This window comes from Rosa chinensis, chromosome 6 (assembly GCF_002994745.2).
Source record: "Rosa chinensis cultivar Old Blush chromosome 6, RchiOBHm-V2, whole genome shotgun sequence".
Taxonomy (NCBI): domain Eukaryota; kingdom Viridiplantae; phylum Streptophyta; class Magnoliopsida; order Rosales; family Rosaceae; genus Rosa; species Rosa chinensis.
The window spans coordinates 44,838,428-44,862,850 of record NC_037093.1 but is presented as its reverse complement, the minus strand read 5'-3'; the positions used below and the strand labels follow the sequence as shown (position 1 = coordinate 44,862,850).

Here is a 24,423-nt window from a genome sequence, read left to right as displayed (position 1 = left end):
GTTGAATTTCAGAAACCAGCAAGATGTTCCCACTCTTTTAAGACAAGTGGCAGCCTCGATCCAAGGTGGGCATTCTGTTCATTAAACTAATTCTCTTAGGGTATGTTTGTTTCACAAGACTGCCATTGCCCACCTTAATTTCTATAAGAGTCCTGGATTCCTCTAGCCTGACTTATGCTATTCTAATACTTTACTCATGTTCGGTGCTGATAGGACTGTCATTGCCCACCTTTCTTCAATCCTGAGCCTTTCCAGCCTCTCAAACTAGTAATTGTCCTAGAGAAACACATAATCCTTCTGAAGTTTTACCTTCTCCGAAATCTCAGTGAAGTTCTACTTCGGAAGTTAAGAAAGCCTCTTCGACTCCATCAAAACTCTTCCCCAGGATCGCAATCATCTCAAAAATGGTCTGAATTTGAGCTTTGTCTTCCTCGATGCTCCCAGCCCACATTCTAAGGCCCATCAATTAATCGTCAGAATAGTACTGGTCTCAGCCGGTGTTGATCCGTTGAGGTTTTGAATCCGACGCTTGGAAAATGTAGTGGCAATAGAGGGAGGAGGAAGAAGAGGCCTCTGGTTTTGGAGTTAGAGTTTGGTGAGGAAAGTGAGAACTGAGAAATGAGGGATGCTCAGCCGTAGAGTCATCCTAGTGTTGGGTGTTCATCTGTATGTTGGGTGTTCTTTTGGTGTGTGGTCTGCCCAATGTCCGATCGAAAATGAAACTGGACAGAGAGAGAAAGCGGATGGTTAAAGAACCAGCTGATAAAAGAATAACGAGGAGGAGAGAATGATGAACAATGAAGAGTAGAAGGAGGCTTCCACAATAGTATCATTGTGGTAGACGGTGTTGAGGAGATTTTGAGACTCTATAGTCTCATTTAAAAGAGTCTATGTTGTTGCCAAACATGGGATAACTTGTGTTATAGTAAATAAGGATGTTCAATCCCATCTAAACCCATGTAACAAACATCCCCTTATATAGTTCGGACTGACCCAATGGTGGGTTAATGTTAAGTCTTCTCAAATTGCCTATGATAAGGTTTTATTATTTATGCACCAATAAGTCATTATGTATTTCACATGAGTGAAACGATTGATTTTTTTTTTTCCCTAAGAATATTTAATTGCCTTCTATATATGAGGAATTAAAATTCTATTTAAATCTAACATTCGCAGGTACTTTGTGACAAGTTGGCCATCAATTGATGCTATTTTTTATTTATTTTTATTTTTATTGAGATCACACAGTATCTTCAAACGTTTTTTTAGGTATAGAGACTAATCATTGTTGGGGGTAATATCAGAACGCTTCATTCCCCTGCCACCAAAAGCAAATTGAGATTTAATTCCAATTAGCATAGGCGGAGTTAGAATCCGAGTGTGGGGGTACCACACTTGGAAGTTCTTACCAATTCGACTACCTGTGGTGGTTTCAGTTAATGCTACTCGAGTGCTCGGACATGATCTAATGTTTCATTAAATAGTTATTCTTAATAGCATATTGAAAGTGATGTTTCTTGTGCTCATGGTGTTAGTGAATACTTAATTTTCTCACTTCTCAAAGTTTAACTCTCATCCATACGATATAATCTTTTTCGATAGACTAATAAATATTTAAGAACAAAAAAAGAAGGTGAAAATTGCAAACATGTGGTTGACACGTGAGAAGTTAAAGAGGGGAGATAAAAATCGCAAAAATGCAAAACAAAGGCCAGGCAGCCTCATAGTCCTGGGATCAAAACATTGCACGCTTAAACTTGCCCCGGCAAAACGAGCGACCAGAGTTACAGAACACAGAACCAGGGAGCTTGGTCCAGCCACCTTTCCACCGACGGTGAATTCTTCTCCCGTTTGGGTAACTGGGTAATCCCCTCTCTCGTCGTTTTCAGCTCTCATATTTGTATTTCTTGTTTGTTTCTGATATAAGCAGAAGCTAAACCCCACTCTATTCTTCAGTTATTTATCTCAAATTTCTCCATTACTGCAAATTTATTTACTTTATGAATAGCTCCTGCTCCTCCCTCTCCACCAAATTCCCATTGTTTCACAAAGTTCCCTCTTTTTCTTTTGTTTCAATTTCTGCGTTTCCAGAGTGTTTTTAGGTTTGAATTCTGAATGAAGCTGAGTTTTTTTTTTTTTTTTTGAAAGGAAGAGATAGAAAAACATGGAGGAAATAGGAAAAGAAGAGGGGAAAAATATGGAGGAGGGTCTAGAAAACGAAACCCATGACCATGCACAACTTGAAGAGGGTCAAGAACCACCGAAACCCAACTCGGTCGATAGTGTAATAGTGGAGATGCAGAAGCTTATTGGTGACAGTGGTGTTGGAATGCCTGGTGACCTCGAGGGTCCGGTTGAGTTGGCTCCCACTGTCCTCAAAACTGCTGAAGATGCTGAAATTGTTACTGACACTAACAAAGAGCTACAGGGCGATGCTGGAAGTGATAAGCTTGTCAGTAATGTGGATTCTGATGTGCATCGTGAGAGTGAGGTGTCTTTGAAGGTTGAAAGTGATAAGCTTGTCAATAATGTGGACTCTGATGTGCATCATGAGAGTGAGGTCTCTGTGAAGGTTGAAAGTGATAATCTTGTTGGTAATGTGGATTCTGATGTGCAACGTGAGGGTGAGGTCTGTCCGGAGAATGTAAGTGAAGAGAATGGTGAGAAAGGGGAAGAGCTGAAGGATGTTAAGGTCAGTGAAGCCATTGAATTAGATGCCAGTGCTGAGACTGATAATCTTGTTGGTAATGGGGATGGGGATTCGCACCACACAGCTCAGACTACCATGGACATTGAAAAGGAAGATAATGATGGTGAGGAAGGGAAAGCACTGAAGGATGAGGGGAGCATCAAGGCCAACCCCTCCAATGAACCGCATATGAATGCTGAAACTAATATTGTTGTCAGTCAGGTGGAGCCTGATAGGTGTAGTGATGGTGATGTTGCAAAGGCAAAACTGACGGATGGGGTGAGCAGCAAGGCTAACCCCTCCAGTGAACTGCTTGCAAGTGCTGAAACTGATAAGGTTGTTTGTAAGTTGGAACATGATATGCCTCGTGATACGAATGTTGCAAGGGAGAAACTGGTGGATGCGGTGAGCAGTAAGGCCAAGCGCTCTCCCAATGAACCACCTAGCAGTGTTAAAGCCAATAATGTTTTTAAGGTAGAGCGTGGGATGCCTCAAGATAATGAGTTATCAATGGAGACTGAATCCGAGTCTGATGACGACGATGAGAAAAGACATGCAGTAACTGGTGGGTTGAGCAGCAAAACAAAGTTCTCTCTACACCATGGCTTAAAGGAGCAACATTCAAAATCCAAGTTTCATGTAGGACGAGAGGTTGGGATGAAGAGTTTGGATCCAGGGCGAACCTTTCTCTTGGCTCCAGGTGCAGAGGGTGATGAGTCGGGGACTGAAGAGGAGCAAGCTGAATTCATGAAGGAGGTGGAGAATTTTTATAAAGAGAAGCACTTGGAATTCAAAGCGCCAAAGTTTTACAAAGAGGAATTGAATCTGCTCAAGTAAACTTTTTGTGATAAAGTCTGTTGATTTTGCATAATTTTCTTAGTTACAAAACACTCTCTCTCTATGGTAACACTGTTGTTTCTTCTTAAGGTTATGGAGAGCTGTGATCAAACTTGGCGGCTATGAAAAGGTTTGCCTTGGTCTAGTTTTCATTAAATCTTGATTGTCCTTTGTTATTGCATTCTCCTTGTCTTTTGCTAAAGTCCATTTAGATTAGATAGTATTTCACAAAATCCAGAAAGAAACCCTCAATTCCTGGTTAGATAGTATAAAACGTAATTCTGGGCGCTTTTGTATATCGATCTGTATATCCTTTATTCCTACAAAGTACTATTTCATTTTTAGGTTACTTCAAAAGTAGCTGCTTCAGCTTCGGCCACTCAAATTTCTGATATCGTTTTATATAGATACATCATACATTTATACAGATACAGAATAAAAAGTCTTTATTATTTCTAATACATAATGCTTTTCTATTTTTCTTTGATAATTAAGATAGCAGTCGTTGGTGTTTTCCCAGAATTTTACGAACCACGATGATTCAATAAAACCTTCTCAAATTAAGTCCCAAAATTCCTTGAGTAAGAATCGTTGGATATCAGACCCAAAAAAGAAGAAGAAGGTATTGTTAGCATTTTTTCACATCTTTCTTTTTATCAAGGATACTGAAGCTCAAAACTTTGTTCAAGCAATGTGGGCAGCTGCTTCCTATGCTTGTCTACACCATTGTAGTTGGACAAAAAAAAGAAGAAGATAAAACTGGCTGATGCACATGCATATTGATTTCTTCTTATGGTAGATTGATTCCGTGTTTGCTATATATCAATCACACCAAAATTAATATGTTGTGCAGTGCCTTTTTCATCAGAAATTGTAAATACTGTTAATGTTTATCTGTAGGTTACTTCATGCAAGTTGTGGCGGCAGGTTGGAGAATCATTTAATCCCCCAAAGTAAGCAATATCATCTTGTTTAATTGATGCCTCTTTTTAAGCTATCTCAAGTGTTGACCCTTGACCGGAAGTAAATAAGACATGAAGGCATCTTCATTTTGTGTATTATGTATACATCTATCAGGTTATGGAAATATTAAGAGCTTGAGTGGACTATATTATAAAAACATGGTAAATTAAGAATGTGGAATATTTAGTATAATGTGTGGTGTAACCAATAAAGAAACCTTAATTTCTATCATTTAAGAAGTCTCACTCTTATGCTAGTAAACCCCTCAACACCCTTTGCTGCTGTGATTTCTTTTATAAACTTAAATTCCAAATGGCTAATTTCTCATGCTGCACAGGACTTGTACTACTGTCTCTTGGACTTTTCGGATTTTCTACGAGAAGGTTATTTTCTATTTATTATGTTTTGGTTACTGTATGCCTTATTGTATGGATCTTGAGTCCCAATTACCACTTTTTTTCAGGCATTACTTGAGTTTGAAAAGCATAGATGGCATGGCAGTGAGCTTGCTCTTCCTGAACCTTCTAGAGTTGAGATTCGGGTAATAAAAGTCAGCTAATTTTTTCTGCCTCTGCTCCTTCTAGGGTGTATATGTTTGTTTTTTACTAGGGTGTATAAGATGATTAAAGCAATGCTCAGTTTTAAATCAGTAGTACTTAGTTATTGGAACTGTACCTGATTGTCTCCGGTTTATTTTTATTTGTTTGTTTTTTTGTTTTTTGTTTTTTTGTTTTTATATTAAATGATCCTTTGGATTTATAATGCAGGCTGATGGTAGTCAAACTTGTGGATCAGGCAGGACACTAAGGGATGCTGCAGCTCGTGCCATGCAGGGTTGGCACTCTCAACGCCTTTTTGGAAATGGCGAGGTTGGTGATGCAAATACCAAGACCTGGAGAATTTTGATGATATATATATATATATATATTCTGTTTTCCTTTTTCCTTTCCTGGTAATCCTTTTTTCTTTTGCTTGTATGTTAGGAGAAGCACTTGAGTACCATGCCAAAAAGCGACAAGCAGCTCAAGAGCTCTGGTATCATGAGTGTAATACTTTGACCACATTTAGCTGCAGTATTGGTCTTCTCTTTTTTGAAAATTGGTTTCTCTACGCAGGTTTGTTAAAGCGGAAAAAGCTATCTCCTGGGGATTGTGCTGCTCAGATTACTGACATGAAATCGACAAAACCACGGTACTACTTTTCCTCAGGCGTCATTGGTTTTGTTCATATATAATAACAACAAAATAGTAATAGTTATAATAACTAATAAGTACCTTTTCTCTTGTTAGAGCTCAATGTTTATTTTTCTTTGTTTATAGGTTAGATATGACGGTATTCGATATTGGACCGCCAGCAGATTGGGTCAAAATTAATGTGAAACGATTTGTAAGTTTCTGTCATCTTTCTCTTGGGACTTGAAGATATTGGTTTGATTATTTCTCATGAATAAGTTCAAATTTGACTACAGAGCGACTGCTTTGAGGTATATGCCCTAGTTCCTGGACTTCTGCGTGAGGAGGTTAGCTAGTAAACTAGTTTATTAACAGTATCTCTTTCTCTTTTTCAACTATTATCTTTGTTTTCGTTGTTAAAGTTGGTATGTTTTTCCCCAGATCGAATTAGGCATATGATAATTTTCCTACCTTATAACAAAGGATGTCTAATACAACAATTTACATCAAAGGTAGGAATGTAGTTTATCAACCATGGATACTTTTTTGTCAAAGATGTGACCTGCTTCCGCTTGTTATATTCCTAATGTAGCGGGAGCAAGCAAGAGAACCAATGCCTGGTAAAAACCAAGGGTCGTACAGAGCCCTCTCTGTAAGGACCTTGAATCTCAAGCAAAAGTTAAGAAATCAGAAGATCGATTGAGAGTTTCTCTCTAATATTCTGATTCAAATATCATATTCTAGATTCGTTCTCCAGGCTACAAAGGGATTTTATAAGCCTCTAACAGATAACTTCGTAAAATGAATGTATATGAATCCCTTAAAATGCATTAATTGCAGATATAAGTTTATATGTTATTCCAGGGATGCATGTTTATGGTATGTCATCAGTTGCGTATCTGTCTTTGTTAACAATGATCTTTGGTTATGCAGGTGCATGTTCAATCTGATCCAATTGGACGCTTGATTATTTCTGGTCAACCAATGCAACTGGACAATCCTTGGGGTGTCACACCCTTTAAGAAGGTCTGCATAACCTAAACTCATATAGCTTCATGTGTGGTGCTTGGTACTCTTTCATTTTTTACTCTCATAGTTACAAAGTTTTATTTTTGCTTAGATTATAGTGCTGCATTCTAGGTAATGATCGACTACTAATTATGGGGAAAAGCATCCATAAAGTGGGTTGTTTTCTTTGATTGCTCCCTAATCATTCTTATAGCCGCAGACCTAAGCCTAAGATGTTTGCTGCCTGGATTTCCAGTAGTAATATTCAAACATACCATGATGTGTCCTTTGTCATGCAGCGTGGCACTTTATCAAACTATAGCTGTAGAATAACGATAATGGTTTTCCTTCTAGGTTGTCAGCTTACCTTCGAGAATTGATCCACATCAGACATCTGCTGTAGTGACCTTGAATGGCCAGTTGTTTGTGCGGGTTCCGTTTGAACAGTCAGATTTTTAAAATGTAGGGATGTATATCCTGTCCGTCCGTCACGTACAGAAAGCCTAGCCTAAATTACGTAGAAGATAGAAGATAGTTTGGTTGGTTCACACTTGGAGCTGAAGCCTATATAGTTGATGTCCCCTGTTCACCATTCTATAATTTTTTTTTTTGGCAGCAGTTATAGTTAAATGATGAGAATTATATAGATTTGTCTATGAATGAGCTGTCTCCTATTCAGATTGTGGATGAGATGGATTTTATACAAATCATGCTTTTATGAATTATTGGCCCTATCTCCTTGATGTTATACTTATTCTTGTTTTTGGAAGTGCATTTCTTATTCTCCTTAAGATTTATATAGATAAAGCAACGGATGTATATATTTTCTGTGCATCAGGTAATTGAGTCCTCGCATCCTTGCCATAAATTTGGAAATACTGGAATCGAAAGAGTTAAGATTAGACATCAGATGCATGCTCTGAACTTGTTATGCATGGATAAGGTTTATGATGCTTTGCTAGAACTAGCAGATTGATTTTGTAAGAGAAGAAATGTGCAATTAATGTTTACAAAACAAATGAAAATGTTCAGAGTTTACAATATTTTCTTCAGCATCACTCATTGCTCGTTCAATAAAGACGTACAATTTAACTCAACGCTCAACAGTTTCTTTCTTAACCCTAAAAGTAAAACTTTATGATTGATCCACATTCTGAATCAGCAATGTATGGTTGAAGAAGCGATGTGTTATGTAAAGATGAAAGACTTGAAAATTGTAAAATGCATTCATACATACTGATCAACATTTAAGGGAAGGAATTCAGTGAAGTAGGCTCGCAGATTGTGGCTACGGGAATTGGAATTGTCCAGCCGCTTGTCCGCCTCCTGGTGGTGGCGCAACGGCAGCCCAGAGCAAGGATAGCGTAATTGCAATGAGACCTGCCCAAACAAACACAATTGTAGGCGTCTTTCCTCTCCTTCCCATCAAACCCTTTGCAAAAGGATACAAATGAGCCAACACCCAGAAACTGAAGAAAGTTCCACCAACAAGCTTAGCCCACTGAGCATTTGTAGCATAAAGCTCTCTTGAAACTGCAATGCAAATGGCAATTATGTTGACGAGTGCGATAACAATTGGGGGAATCATCAACCAAGTCCACTTAACAAGGTGCAATTCTGCAAAGACATCATCATTCTCATCTCCTGCAGACTTAGAAGTGAGTGTGAAAGAGATTTCAATTCCTGCAATAACTTTGAGAATCCCTTGCACCACAGCAGCAAGGTGAGCGCTGGTTCCGGAAATGAGCCAGAACTGTTCATTCCTCCACCACTCTTCCAATCCTATGCCAGACCACTTCACCTCTAGCAGGGCCAGCCCTATCAGGCATAATGTAATGGTTAGCAAAAAGGCTAAGAAGGTGACATTGACATTAGCCACGATAAACTGCCCAGAGTAGAGTGAGAGTGCAGGGAGGAAGCAGTACAAAATGAGAAAGAGAGAGGTGAAAGGGTAGACGCCAACGTTAATGTAAGCAAGACGCTGCAGTAATTTCAGTTTCATGGAACCAATTATGGCATTGTTTCTGGAGAAGAAAATTTCGACAGAGCCAGTTGCCCACCTAAGCACTTGGTGGAGTCGATCAGTAAGATTAATCGGAGCTGAACCCCGGAATGCATCACGCTTGGTGATGCAATAAACTGAATGCCATCCACGGTTGTGCATACGGTAGCCTGTCACGACATCTTCTGTGACTGATCCATAAATCCAACCCACTCGGTCTCCCCATTCAGTCTTGTCCTCGTACCTACATAGTACACACGCAGCCAATTAGTTCATTTGTTTTTTGTTGTACGTACACAAAGTTATTCTCGATAAGATAGGTTGTTAATTGACCAGCAAGAAATGGCGGAGACAGCTTCAGCAACAGTTGTAGCATCAAGTGGATCACGAGGTACCCTAAGAATACCAGGAGGGCGTCCGAATTTGACTGCAGGATGATCAGCTAGGGGGCGTCCTTGATACTCAGCAACAGGTATGGATTCAGCTAACATGGTAGAATTTCCAAAACGCTTAGGCAGCAGATTGGTATCAAGATCAGGGTCGAGTTCACTAGCTGTCAAGGGCTGTGTGGTCTGTGCAGGAGGTGCCGTCAAGGGCTCTTTTTGTGTCTCTGAGTCACCAGTAGCTGCTGTTGCCGCCTTCTGTGCTGCGACCTTGTCAGGATTTGGAGGGTCAAAACCATAAAGGGCAAACCGCCTAAACATTGTCCCAGTTCCCACGTACATTGGACCTTGAAGACCATCAAGAGCACGCATATTGCTATCGAAAAACACAGTGTTATGGTTGGCATAACGATCCGAGGGATCAATGCCTTCAAATCTCTGAGGGAACTGAATGTAGCAGACACCTTCTCCTCCTCGGTCCATCATGAAGCACATTCCTTCTCGGATGGCCTTGCAGTTGTAGATGTAGTGGTCACAGTCGAGGTTGAGGATGAATGGCCCATTGGACAAGATGGCTGAAGTTCGTACCAAGGCATTCATGGCACCGGCTTTCTTGTTGTGATCATAGCCTGGCCGCTTCTCTCTTGACATGTACACAAACATTGGGAGTCGTATATCAACATCTGTGAAATCTAAGAGCTTGTCATCTGCCCCTCCCATTAGTGGATCAGGGCTAGGAGGCTTGAGCATCACCTGTACAACATATTCATCAAGTGTTACGAATCTGTCATTCTTTTGTTTGAAGTTCAGACACACGCATGAAAGAAATATTAGCATTGGTTCTTACCTGTAGAATTCCTGAATGGTCACCCTTCGCATGGTCACTTGAAGGGACGGACCAAGTACCCGGCCAATGTGTGCCATCAGCCATCCACGTGGCCTTTGGGACCTTGACTTGCTCCAAAGGGTCAGCACCGGTCTCCCTCATGTGCTTTAACATTTTCATTTCCTCCCTGGCATGGAAGGCATCAGATCTTCTCCTAATAGAGTCAGGAAGCCCGTTAATCCTTACCTTGAACTCATCATACTCCCTTTTGATCTTCCTTCTATCCTTCACAAAGTCAGTCCTGCTCTTGTTCTTGGTAGGGTCAACTTTTAAGGCGAAGTAACTATCAGGATTTCTTGGTTCAATATTGTGTTTCTTGCAGAATGGCACCCACAAATCTGCAAAACTAGCAGCCTCTGCCATTGCCTCAAAAGTAAGAAGAGCACCTCCATCATCGGAGATGTAGCATGCAATCTTCTCCACCGGGTAATCAACAGCCAAGATTGAAAGAATGGTGTTAGCAGTGGTAAGAGGTGGCTCCTTGTCAGGATCAGCAGTAGAGACAAACATGTCAATGCCGGGGAGGTCTGAGCGACCAGTGGGATTGGAAGGAGATGGCATATCAAACTTTTCATATAGGACTTCTAGGTCTGTAGCACGATTAATAGGGAAGAACTTTGGAGTTTGATCCAAAATCCAGGAGAAGGCAAACCACAGCTCACAAACAATTGACATCATCCACAACCATCTTGCGTCATTGTTCGGATGCACTACTCTCCAATGCAAGAAGAAACACAACACTATGAATCGAATAAAGATCAGTAACCTGCAAATATTTCAAAAGAAAACAAGGGACTGTTCTTAGTAATGCTGGGTATTGGATGCATAAGCAAGCATACAAAAAGCCTGGTAGATTCATAACAGTACTTTCTCACCTGTAAGGGCTGATAACAGCTGCTGCAATTGGTATCTTCCTACTTAGCGGCTTAAAAGCCTTTTCGGTAGCATCCATTGATCCTGGTCCGAACCCTTCATCATAACCACCGTCCTCTGGGGGATTAAATGCATTACCAACACCATAGGTACCCCTTGTCTCAAACAACCACCTGTTGTGATCAAATTCACCTGTTTGGTTCCTCTTCATCATTGACATGTTATCCCTATTTCCATCTGGTCCAGGCAATTGCAATGCTCCTCCACGCTCATAATCTGGTCCATCATCATCTAAGTCCCCCATTCGGTATGGCTCCTTGCAACCAGGACAAAGATTCGTATCCTTCTGTGCATCCATATAGCAATCTCTACATATTTTGAACCTACATACATACCGCACCAAAAAACAACATATTTGAGTTGCTATTTGTTCTAAGCACATAATTGTTAATAGAATGGTATGATCCCATCAAGGGTAGGTCTAGATTCATCTTCATACCTGCAATCACAAGGAGTTATATCGACTCCCCTCTCGTCCTTCATCACCTTACCGTCACAAGCAGGCATCATGCACGCCGAACCTTTGGCTCCGGCCATCTGTGGATGTGTCACCTCGGAATCAATTACCTTGTCCATCAAATGAGCACGTGTCACGCTGTTGAATCCCCCGGTGAAGAGTGAGTTAGAAACATATTGCTCCTCCGCCTTGACAGCCACAGAAGTGTCCATGGGTTGGTTATCCGGGGTGGGAGGAATATGAACTGTGTAGTTCATGTAGTCCCCTGACAATTCCCCTGACATGTCAAGGTCTTCTCTTGAGAGACTGACATACCTTCCGCTCGAAGTTCGTCTAGCGAATTTCACAGTTTGGCCACTTGAATTAGCCTTACCCTGAGAGCTACCAGCTGAACCTCCGGGGGTGCGTATTGCCTTCTTGGATGGCTGGTTGTTCAAGGACGCCATTTCTCACGTAGCTATCTAATGTACTTAGCTAATTAAAATTAATCAATTTATACTTCTGTTTATGTTTCTAAAATCTATAAGTAATCATGTATACATATTGATCCAAACAGGAGAAAACCCAGATAGGTTTGGGAAGAAACACTAATGTATCCTATGAATTCGTACGCCTAGACAAGCTGAAGAGGAAATGGGAGGAGACATTGGAGGAAAGGGCACGTAGAGAAGAGAGAGACAGGGAGAGAGAGAAACAGAGAGTGAAGGGAGAGATTTGGGAAGCTGAAAAACCAAGAGGTAGAATTTATGGGGAGAGACCAAGTCTTTACTGGTTTCTGTTTTTAGAGCCTGTGTACGAGTTTTAAGGATTCTGTTTGCGGAGGGAATGAAGCACAGCATGTATAAACTTATGCATGCATGGATTTAACATTCATTCGTTTTCTTCTTTTTTTAGATATGTTGTTTTCTCCTTGCATAGTATTGAAAAAAAGAAGAAGGCATATATGAAGATTTGAAACATTTTGATGAACAATATTGTTATTATACTCACATGTATGTGAATCATGTCAAGTGAGCTACAATTTATATGGCTCTTCTCGAATATATGTGAGTCTTTGATATAATGCCATATCGGGAAATAATAAAGAAGTGGAAGTAAGTGTACTTGTATAATCTCGACTTGGTTTAGTTGCATGCAAATGATTAATTGTTTTCACAAATAGAATTTAGTGCCATATGTGTAAGAAATTGGGGAAAGTAAAGAAATGTCAAATATTTCATTTTCAAGTTTATATGTCTCTTGCTGCCAATAACATTTCTCCTATTGTCAATCTAAAAGATAAATTAGAATTACAGCATACTAGAATTATAACATTCTGTCTTATATGATAGTCTATTTATTTGGTTCTCTTAATTGTAAAATTAGCTTTGAAGTTGTCTTAATAAACCTTACTTTTGAATACATATATGATGTCTTACATAATAGCTTTCATCTTCCAAAAGAAGTTAATTCAAATTATGAAAAAAACTAGCCGCAACCAACCAACTCTCTCTCTCTAGGGTCAGGGTTTGACTGCGAAGTCTCTTTTAACAGCTCATGGCGTCTGTTGATGCAATGGCCGCTCGCCTAGCTTCCTCTCTCGCCATCTCCGATGGGAAAAGGCTAGTGGATCTACGTCCCTCTAAGGGTTTACGGCAACCAGAAGTTTTCATGGTTGGGAAACTCCTCACTGCTAGGGAGTATAACCGCAGATCTCTCCTTGGCATGTTTAGATCTGCATGGAGGATTAATGGGTCGCTTAGGGTTGAAGACACAGGGGAGGATGATCGGGTTCTGTTTTCTTTCTCTGATCCGACTGACCGCAGTAGAGTCTGGAAGGGCAGACCGTGGGGTTTTAATAAGGCTCCGATTGCATTAGCTGAGTACGACGGTGTGAGTCAAATCGCAGAGGTAACTCTGAAGACGTCCTCCTATTGGATCACGTTGATAGGAGTGCCACCAGCTTTTCGATCTGAACGGATTATGCGGTTCATTGGAAGTACGTTGGGAGAGTTTCAGGAATTCGACAAAATCACCTTCAGGACTAGGGTTTTACGTATCCGGGTGGAAATCGAGTATGCTAACCCATTGTTGTTCAAGCTGAGGTTCTGGGTAGAGGACAACATCCGATTTATGGTGGGATTCAAGTTTGACAAGGTTTTTGGACGGTGTGGGCGGTGTGGCTTTGTTACCCACGTTGGACTGCCTTATTCCGGCCCGGAACTGCAGGAAGATGGGGATGAAATGGTGGGCGTGGAGGCGTAGCCCTTTGCTCTGGCAGTGTTGCGGGAAAATCAGGTTCCACATTCTCATGCAGCTAGGGTTTTGGCATCTGGCCAAACCCTAGTTTTCAAGGCCTAAGTTCCGCGGACCATTGAGGTACTTCTTCCTCAGTCGATTCAGGCACTTCATCATGCCAGGCGACAGATACAGATCAGAGAGATCGATGCACCATCCCAGGATGGTGAATCAATCACCGGGAAATGTCGCCCTAGGGTAGAAGATGAGGTAACTATTTCTCCCAAAAAATTGTGCCTCAGTTTAGCTATTGGAAAAAAGAACTTGGATGCAGTAACCATGGGTCTGATGGAGCCACCAATCACCACCGGTGAGCCACTAAAGAGGAAGAGAGGCCGCCCTATGGGAAGCCTGAATAAGCTACCGTATGGTACGGCAGGGAAAAGGAAGAGTGCGAAGCCTGATACTAAAAAGAAGACTGGTGGAAAAAGCAAAAACACCAACCTGTTGCCAAGGTTGCTAGATGCAGAAGATGGTGCTAACTCCAACCCTAAGGGGAAGGAGTTGGCTCTTGTTTAAGTTTATGCCATTGACATTTGGATGAAAGCCTATGTTTGAGTAGGAGTAGCTTCTATAAGCTTTTTGAGATGTTTCTAGTTTTTTGTTGTACCACAATGGCGTGTTGGAAGCTTAAGCTAGATGAATGATTTTTTCCTTAGGAAGCGAGGTTGTTCTTGCTTGGTTAGGCTTGCTTCATGCGAGCGTCCCTTAGACTTTAATGAGTTTTAGCTTGGCTTAGATAGGGTATCTGGTTTTTCCGGATTTTCTTATGTAAGTTCTGTTAAACTCTGACCTGTTCTATGGCTTGATTACTATTGAAATCAATCTCTATTAAAAAAAAAAAATGATGTCTTACACAATTAATAAAATGATATCCAATTATTCTGATTGCATATTCTAATTTCTAACTTCTAAGTATTACATAATAGGGAAAAAATCACAAACAGTGTACGAACTTTGAATGATTATACACTTTGGTGTATTCAACCTTCAAAACTATCAGATTGGTGTATCTTATATTCTGTCTATCACTTTGGTGTATGCCGTTAATTCCTCCGTCAAGTAGGATCACGTGATGTGTCATGTGCCATTTTCAAGGGTATTTTTGTCTTATTGGAATGGAAGATGTCAAAACCCTTTCGATAGAAGAGGGAAAAAATTGGTACTGTTCTCTTCTCAATCCATACGCCAAACAGGGAAACGATCATGTCAAAACCCAGCTCTCTCTTGCAGTTGGTTCTATGAGATTCTGAGAAAACTAGGGTTTACTCAAACCATACCGCATAGTGAGATTCAATCTGCGAATTTTACAAATAGCTCGAGTTGATGATGGCGAATTATTGGAAGTATTTCAAGCTTGATGGAGAAGCACCCTGTACGGATGGTAAGTGATTTTGCTTCTCCCGCTAAGAAATAAATAAGCCTAGAAATATTTCTCTTTAGAAATTGGTAGCAGCTTCTCTCTCTCTATCTCTCTTTCTCTTTGATGATTATGATTAGGTGTTTACCAATTCTTTTGTTCTGGGTTGTTTCACACACTGGCTCTCCTGGTCAAGAGAGAGCTAATTCTCTTGATTTTATGCTTTGGTGTTAATGTTTTTCTTTGGTCTTTTGGGTGTGTTTGTATCAATTTGTTGTGGTTTTAGCTATTCAATTTTGTGATTGCATTAGGCAGGTTTGTCATCAGTAACAGAATTCAACAGTGGAGGTTTAAGAAAGAAAAAAAACAGAGTCTTTATGTCTGTACTATAGCCAAAAACCCCGTTTTGCTATCTTATAATGGTAAGGTTCTTTGCATCAATTCTGATGTTTGTCTAGATTACATGTGAAAATTTTACATCTTAGCTAAGCAGATGTTCTCAAAAAATAAACAAATAAATCCTAGCTAAAGGGTAGAGGTAAGAATGTGAGTTATTATATATGCATAAATTGACAGCTTAAAGTGTAGAGATAAGAAGGTGAATTAGGGTGTATTTTATAATAAGCGGGGTTAGATACTTAAGGGTGGTTTTTCATGTTGGAAGAAAACTATACTATAAGTATATGGTCAACTCTACAAGTCATCAGTTGTTAGAACTCATGACGTACCACTGAATCACCTCAAGTTCAAGCTTAATTATGCTAAAGCTGAACTAGCTTTCCCACAAAACCAAAGAATCTTCCAGCTGAGCAAAACCAAGCTATCCATAGTTTAATATTGTTTTTATCTCTTTTATAGTTCTATATCAATCAATTGATATTTTTGTTGGATGCTTGTTTTAGAAGTGGGTTTGTCATTGTGAAGAAGAACTAGTAGAAAGCTGGGTTGATTATCCTTATAATATGATTTTTTTTTCAATAGTCAGAAATGCAATTCTGATCATGATTTGAGTAGATAATCATTTGTTGTAGTTTAAGCAAGCTGCACAAGTTTGGAGGAGCTTTATAAACGTTTTTTTTTTTTGTCATTGCCATGTGTGCTTGTCTCTTTATTCCCATTGTAGGTCAAGCTTTTACAGTGAAGATAAATCATGGAGGAAAGTTTTATAGCATAGGTTTGTGTAGGCAGTACAGGGGAGGTGAAGTTTCATATGTCGATGGTATTGATCCAAACACAATGGCTTGGACAGAGTTCAACGTCTAGGCCTTTGACTTGGGATATAGTGAGGCACCAATCAGTTATATATTGGTTCCAGATAACAGGAAGTGAAAATGGAACTGGTTTTTTTACCTATAACTTGTGATAGTGATGCTATGGATATGGTTTCATTTATACCAAGCAAGAGGGTAATTGAAGTGTTTATTGTGGGAGGAGGGATTAGAAGGAATGTTGGAGAAGAAGAGAATAATGTTGAATTGAACCACCTAATCTATATGGGCCACCACATTGAAGACTTGGGCCACCGATAATGAATGCTCATGTAATTCTAGTTGAACTACCAGTAGCCCAAAGCACAAGTGTAGCAGCCTAGCAAGACCATCTAAGGCTAGAAAACAAGTTGACAAATGAAAGAAAGCATGGAGAGGATCCACCACTAGATGGAACTACAAAACTGCCTAAAAGTTATTATAGTCAAATTACTTGTACGCTCTGCAAGGTTAAAGGGCATAATCGCGGAACCTGTGCCAGACGATCTAAGACTAGTACATCTCAACTAAGGGTATGCAATCATTGATACTAATTGACATTTTGTTTGTTCACACAAAGGTTTTTTTTTTCTTTTTCTTTTTGATCAGCAAGACACAAATCTATGATTACATTAATTATGAGAAAGTGTACAAAGTTTAGGACTTTAGGTAGAGTGAAGGGGTGTCGTAGGAACTGAAGCTTCTACTAGACCATGCATCATCCTTGTTTTGCTCACTCTTTATAATAAGCACATCATCCTCAATACACATCTTGACACCCTCTTTAAAAGTCCTGGCATGTCCAAAGTCTTTTTGAGAGAGGCAGCTTCTAATTTCTTGCTAACTAGAGCTTGATGATAGCTTAGGCTTTTTTGTTTTTCATTGAAATGCTCATAAAATATTGCTGATGCTCATGAATATTGTTGTTGCTTATTGAAACTTGTGAAATATTGATGTGTTGATACCATTTAATTGCAGGCCCATGTTCCTAACGACAATTTAACAAAAAATGTGATGAAGAAATTTAAATAGTGATGGGAATGTCAGAGCTGAACAAGAAAGCATGGAGAGTTCATTGCAACAATTATCACCGCAAAATGGAGATGTTCAAGTGACAAATGATTCCTTAATTATGGATGGTGCATTTCAATGTTCCAACACAACAAGTAACTGCCAAAATGAACAGAGGCAAGTTAACTACAAGCAAGATGCACTCAATAAAGCCAATGAAGCCTCAAAATGGACCAAATGAGGGAGCCGTTAGACCCATTTGGAAGCCTTCCATCTAATATAGGGTTTTTGAGTTTAGACAACCTCTATACTTTGCTTGTGATGTCTAGGACTCCGGCAAATGACCAAATGTTTGAGTCCCATTATTGGTTTGTTGTGGTGTTTTGGGAACTTATTTATGGTCTATTTTGAGAATACTTGATTATGTGAGGTTGTATTTTGAAGCAATTAATATGAATAGTATTGCACTTGGATGTGCCATTTTATTTTGGAGTTTTGAGTTGAAAGAATTAGTTGATAAATAAAGACATAAAAACTGGCATTTCAATTTCAAATAAGTTGGGTTTTGTATTTCTATTTATCTCTTATTAGTTAATTTGGAGGGAGAAGTGACTAATGTTGGAGGGAAAGTTGAAGGGCTTAGAGGCTAAGCTGTGGGCATATGGGATTGGTAAACATATTTGGCCGGAAAATCCTTTCTGACAAAGATACCCCTGCAAAATGCATACTTAACGGAGGAATTAACAGGGAATTAATGGCATACACCAAAGTGATAGACGGAATGCAAAGTTGATACACCCAAGGGCGGAACTATTGTCCCCCCCCCCCCCCCCCCCCCCACACACACACACACACACTTTCTAAACCCAATCGTCAGTTTCTACTTAAAAAAATAATAAAAATATTATTATTTTATTATATAAAGAAGCAATGAAATAAGAGATAGAAGTCAAAGTCAAAGTAATAATAAATAACTATTCCTATTTTCTAAGTCATTAGGATTTGAATATCACTAATAATGTTAATCTAGGTTGATACCTAATTTAAGTAAGATACAATTTAGGAGTTGTCACCACCCAAAAAAAAAACCCTAAGCGCCGCATCTAGATTGTGACACCAGCAAGCTACGTCCACAGCCACTACCCTCAAGCCATGCTTCAAGGCAATGTCCATGTATGGAATTGCAAAGGAATTGTCAACTTTGAGTCATAACGAGCCCTCATTGACATCGTTCAAGTTCGGAAACCTAGCATTATCTTTTTGGCTGAAACCCTAGCACAAAAGGAACACATCAATGCACTTACTCGAAGACTTGGTTTCAAAGATAACATCTGTTAGAGGGATTCCCAGGGGGTAGCCTTAATCTCGAATGATGATACGCATGCATCGCTTCGATCGAGCTCTCCCAATCATGTAGATGTAATTATTGGCAAGCCGGAGGAAACACACAAATGGAGATTCACTGGTATTTATGGAGTTGCTGCAAGAGGAGTAAGACACAAAACATGGGCTCTCATCCAAACCCTAGCAACAGAAAGTTGCACCTTGCCATGGCTTATGGCAGGAGATTTCAATGAAATCATGTCAAACAATGATAAATCTGGAGGTCCCAGGAGGGCAGCAGCACCCATGGCAACGTTTTGACGTACTATGGCTAGTTGTGATATTCTTGATATGGGCTTTGTTGGAAGCCGTTTTACCTGGAGAAACAAATACACTAAGGAACGTCTAGATTGTGGTTTTCAAACACCACAATGGCGTGCACTATTTCCCTACAGTAGAGTACTCACTCTAAACCCTAGTGATTCTGATCATAGCCCTCTATTGATTATCGTAAGTGTAGACAAGCTACAATACAAAAAAACCACAAAGCAGTTCCGTTTTGAAGAATGCTGGCATGAAAATCCCAGGTGTGGGGAGCCTATACAACAGTCCTGGTCCAGACCATCTACTGGTGATGCACTAGATCAAGTAGCAACGAAAATCCACGACACAGGAGACACTTTGATGCAGTGGTACTCTTCTGAACTGAATAATCAAAAAGTGGAGATGAGAATCATTCAAGAAAAGCTCAATGACCTCATGCGTTAGCCTTATTCACCAGAGCAATATGAGGAACAAAGGCAATTGCATGTAAAACACAGTTAACTTCTAGGTCAGCAGGAAAGGTACTGGAGACAAAGATCTCGGGCAATCTGGCTTAAGGATGGGGATAGAAATTCGACCTTTTTTTCACAGGAGGCATACTAATCGGAAAAGCAAAAACCTAATTAGAGGGCTCAATGATGAACGAGGTCAGTGGCAAGTGGAACCGGCTAAGATTCAGCGACTCCTCCTAGCTTATTTCAATAACATGTTCACCACGGAAAGCACCAATGTAGAGGCCATTGAAACAATCATCCAAGCAACACCAACAAAAGTATCTTCTGAAATGAATGAACATCTTATGCAGCCTTACTCGGATGAAGAAATTAAAACTGCCCTCTTTCAAATGCATCCCTCGAAGAGTCCTGGTCTTGATGGTATGTCCCCATTCTTTTTTCAAAAATATTGGAATATTGTGGGAGTTGATGTTTGTATAGCAGTTCATAGCTTCTTGGACACAGGTAACATGAGGAGGGCTACCAACTTCACTTATCTTTGCTTGACACCAAAAATAAAAAGCCCCAAAGAAGCTGCTCAATTTAGTCTTATAGCTTTAAGCAATGTCCTGTGCCGAATTTGTTTCAAAGTTGTTGCTAATAAACTCAAGGTGTGGCTCCCTCATATTATTTCTCCACTACAGAGTGCATATGTACCAGGACAAATAATTTCATATAATACCTTGGTAGCTAATGAAGAAGCACACTTCATGCATAAGCTTCGTCATCAAGAAACTGGCTTTTTCTCTTTGAAGTTGGACATCAGCAAGGCATATGATAGATTAGAGTGGCCTATCTGCAAGCTATACTTACCAAGCTATGGTTTCATCCGGATTGGATAACCATGGTCATGAACAATGTGACAACAGTGAGTTACTCAGTATTGGTGCAAGGTGAACCAAGTCCACATATTCTCCCTTCCAGGGGAATCAGGCAGGGAGATCCCTTATCACTTTGTTCATTCTCTGTGCAGAAGGCTTATCAGCTTTAATCACACAGGTTGTCCAAACTAACATGATTCAGGGACTTAAAATGTGCCCACAGGCTCCCACTTTTCACCATTTATTTTTTGTAGATGACTCTCTATTATTTGGAACCGCTGATATGGAGGAATGTCAAGCATTTAAACATATTCTCAGAGTTTATGAACAGGGTTCTGGTCAAAGAGTGAACTTCCCAAAAAGCAGTATTGTCTTTAGTAGGAATGTTAATCTTGCTCTTCAAACCAACATGGCATCCATCCTCGAAGTGGCAAGAAAGGAAGAGCATGACAAATAACTCGGCTTACCATTGAGAGTGGGAAAATCTAAGACAGCAAAATTTGCTTACATCAAGGAGAAGCTGTCTAAAAAGTTGATCAACTGGAAAGCCAAGATTCTAAGTTGTGCAGGCAAGGAAATTCTCATCAAGGCTGTTGCTCAGACAATGCCACTGTATGCAATGAATTGTTATCTACTACCAAAAAGCATGTGTGATGATATTCATCAGCTATGTGCCTCATTTTTTTGGGGTGACACAGATGAAAAAAAGAAAATCCATTGGAGAAGTTGGGAGAGGTTTTGTTTAATCAAACAAGAAGGAGGTATAGGGTTCAAAAACCTCTATGCTTACAATATTGCTATGCTTGCCAAACAAGGCTGGAGGATTCTCTCCAATCCACACTCTTTGATTGCTAGGTTATATAAAGCTTTGTACTTTCCTCAATGCTCCTTTTGGGAGGCTACAGTTGGAGACTCTCCTTCCTTCTCTTGGAGGAGTATACTACAAGGCAAGGCTGTACTTAAGGCAAGTACACAATGAAAAATTGGAGATGGCCAACAAGTTGATATTTGGAGTGATAGGTGGATTCCAATGCAAGCTACTTATCAACCTACTTGACCTCCACACACCTCGATTAACAAAGTCGCTGACCTCATTGATCATACAACTTGTTAATGGAAAGAGGATGAAATTTACAGCTTATTTCCTCATGATATTGCTTAATGTATTCTTTGTATTCCTCTTGGTAGAAACCACAGTTCGGACCGATTAATCTAGAGCCCAGAGAAGAAAGGTAATTATTCCATCAGGTCAGCATATTGGATTGCCATAATGGAAGTCATGTAGAACACTCTTACCTCCACATCAAATGGAGATCCATACAAGGACCTCTGGAAGGCTTTATGGCAAGCCAAAGTACCTGGAAAGGTAAGTATTTGTGTGTGGTGTGCATGTAATAATTTGCTTCCTACTCGAGAAAGACTGCTTACTAAAGGGTATGATGGAGATACCAATTTTCTTCTTTGTAATCATCGCATAGCGGATGTAGTGCATTTGTTCTGCAAATGCCAGGTAGTGTCCACCATACTCTTGAATCTTCCATTTAATTTTTCGAATACCATCTTACCATCCCTTAACTTCAAGGAATGGATGCTGGAAAAGGCTGTCACTCTGAGTTTTGATAGCTTTGCACGTTTAATGATGATGATTTGGGCTATGTGGAAAAACATAAACAACATGTTGTGGTCTGGTATACAACAAACAACCCAAAATATGCTATTAAGCAGCTTCTCCTGGCTTTATGAGTTTCAGAAGGCTCTAGGAGGTGTGAAAAAACCTAAGGTGCACTCACATCCTAAGTGGAAACCTGATGAACATGGTGCTCTTAAATTGAACGTGGATGCTGCGTTCTTATCATCAACAACTAAGGGAGGTGTTGGCGGAGTCTTACGTGATGCCTCAGGAAGATTTGTAGCAGCATTTGCTAGTCCGATTGGACATGCTGCGTCTCCGAAGCAATGTGAGCTCATGGCCATTCGGGCTGGTCTTGATTTACTGGTCTCCCTCCAAGTGCAACAGGTGGTGGTGGAAAGTGATAGCACAATGGCCATTGTCGAGGCTCTCTGTTCTGATTACACACTATTAGCTAATGGAGGATTAATTAATGACATACGATGTGCCACGCAGAAAATCCCAAGCATCCGTTTTGAGTATCAGCCACGATCCACCAATATGGTGGCACATAGACTTGCTGGAATTGGGTTTGAAATGGTTAACAGTTGTGTATGGATAGGTCTAGCACCTGCATGTATTCGTGATGTTCTCAATCACGACTATCAGTACCTCCATTGAGGTCTTATTTAATAATAGTTCTTTACTAATTCAAAAAAAAAAAAAAAAAGTCATTACGATTTGAACGGCTTCAAGGAATTTTGACAGTTTTATGCTTTTATCTCTATAAAGTTTGCAATCCGTGCCTTGTATTCCATATTCGTAACTCAGATTTTTATTCTCTCTCTTAATCTGCACCAAGCTAGCTAGCCTGTGAAAGGTATTAAGGTATTTTGCGATACCTTTTTTTTTTGCTGTCTTATATTTTTGTTACTTTCTTGTATAAACTTACTATTTCTTCGATCAAATCCTCAACTGAATTCTCGTACCATTCTTATTTTTTTCATTCTTTTTTATGTTGTAGGAGAATAGAATTGTGTTTATTATTGATAATAGGAGCCCTTTATATAGGGAGTTTACAGAGTACACAAAAGGTAACAGAATCGGAATACAATTAGTATACCTAGGGTACTTTCCTATTACAACTCTAAACCCTAGTTTGTAGAGGCACACATTATGTCGATATCCTTCAACACTCCCCCTTGTGCCGCTCAAACTTGGTGATGACGCTTTGATTGTTGCCTCGTTAAAAACCTTGCCAGGTAACAAAAACCCTGTGGGACAAAAATAACCCTGGTCGAAGGACAAAAAGAGCACAACACGTCCTTCACTCTTCGAGATCGAACATGTAGACATCATGCCTCCCCCTGATGTCAATATCTCCCCCTGATTGCTACAATCATGGGAGTTCGGATAACTTTCTCAATCCGATGCTCTTCACATGTTTCTCGAAGGTGGATTTTGGTAACGACTTAGTAAATAAGTCCGCTACATTATCCTCTGATTGGATTTGGTTCATTTCAATATTTAGAAATGCTTGTTGTCATTTCGATGGAGGGGAGGAGGAGCACGGAAGTTGGCATTTTGCCTTGTGGGGTCCGATCCCACACTTCCGTCATCTCTTTTCTCTGTAGGGATAAAACAAGCCCATATCAATCGTACCTCTCAAATATCGGAAGATTGTCTTTATACCATTCTAATGGAGTTGCGTTGGTGCGGGGCTATATCTAGCCAACAAGTTCATAATAATTGAGGTGTCCGGTCTTGTGTTGTGCTAAGTACAATAATGCGCCTATTGTACATAAGTAAGCACTTCTGCTATTAACACGTCTTCGTCATCATCCCTGGGACGAAACGGATCCCTTTTAGGGCTAAGACTACGGACGACAATGGGAGTGCATTTTTGACTTTATCAAAATGCCTAACCATCTATTGACACGGTATACAAGTTCTGAATCTAGACAAAACCGTGTTCTCCCAAGGTCATTCCTCTCAAACTCGGATTTCAGGTGTTCAGCGGTTTCCCTTAACTCTCAAGGGTTCCAATTATGTTTGTCAACATAAACCGCGACAATTGCAAATCCGGAACTTGTCATGGAAACGCGTGGGCATAGTTCATCATATCCCCTCCCAATCAAGTAGTCATTTTAGTGAGCATTTCAACCTCGTTGCAAATGCGCTCCGTGGTCTAGAGCCACTTGACTTGGGTAAATGAAGTCCACAAGAACCTTCATTATATTCTGTATCTAGATCCCCATAAAGATACGTAGTGACCACATTCGTAAGCTGCATGTTCAGTTATTTGGAAACTACCAAACTGATAAGGTAGTGGAGTGCAATGACATCCATTACGAGAGAATATGTCTTCTCGTAGTCGATTCCAGGGCGTTGTGAGAAACCTTGCGCCATAAGGTGAGATTACCATCTCTTTTTCTCATCACGCTATCTAACGAAGACCTATTAATGTCAATAGGTTTTATATTAGGAGGTGTTGGCATCTCAGGCCCGAATCCTTCCTCTTCATTAGTGAATCCAATTCAACCAGGATCGCATCTTTCCATTTAGGCCAATTTTCTCTACGTTGGCATTCTTCAACGGAGTAAGGTTCGATGTCATTGGTCTCAATA

At 40.0% G+C, this 24,423-nt stretch overlaps 2 protein-coding genes across 4 annotated transcripts; one reads left to right on the top strand and one right to left on the bottom strand.

The window, feature by feature from the left end:
* The first annotated feature begins 1,702 nt into the window (after positions 1–1,702).
* Positions 1,703–7,417, top strand: LOC112170359 (AT-rich interactive domain-containing protein 5). Of its 2 annotated transcripts, none has more exons than XM_024307618.2 (13): positions 1,703–1,863; positions 2,149–3,522; positions 3,617–3,656; positions 4,427–4,479; positions 4,827–4,872; positions 4,953–5,030; positions 5,257–5,358; positions 5,473–5,524; positions 5,605–5,680; positions 5,809–5,875; positions 5,958–6,008; positions 6,595–6,687; positions 7,024–7,417. In XM_024307618.2, exons 2-13 carry the CDS (start codon positions 2,165–2,167, stop codon positions 7,126–7,128), a joined length of 2,121 nt encoding a protein of 706 aa, XP_024163386.1. In that variant the 5' UTR covers positions 1,703–1,863; positions 2,149–2,164; the 3' UTR covers positions 7,129–7,417. The 2 variants fall into 2 exon arrangements, with proteins under 2 accessions (XP_024163386.1, XP_024163388.1); XM_024307620.2 differs by having other exon boundaries at positions 1,704–1,863; positions 2,153–3,522.
* On the bottom strand, positions 7,255–12,043 carry LOC112170358 (cellulose synthase-like protein D4). Of its 2 annotated transcripts, XM_040508297.1 has the most exons (6): positions 11,313–12,043; positions 10,816–11,196; positions 9,902–10,706; positions 9,005–9,807; positions 8,730–8,915; positions 8,281–8,487 (listed from the first exon to the last, which is right to left on the bottom strand). In XM_040508297.1, exons 1-6 carry the CDS (start codon positions 11,774–11,776, stop codon positions 8,427–8,429), a joined length of 2,700 nt encoding a protein of 899 aa, XP_040364231.1. In that variant the 5' UTR covers positions 11,777–12,043; the 3' UTR covers positions 8,281–8,426. The 2 variants fall into 2 exon arrangements, with proteins under 2 accessions (XP_024163385.1, XP_040364231.1); XM_024307617.2 differs by having other exon boundaries at positions 7,255–8,915.
* Positions 12,044–24,423: the final 12,380 nt, after the last annotated feature.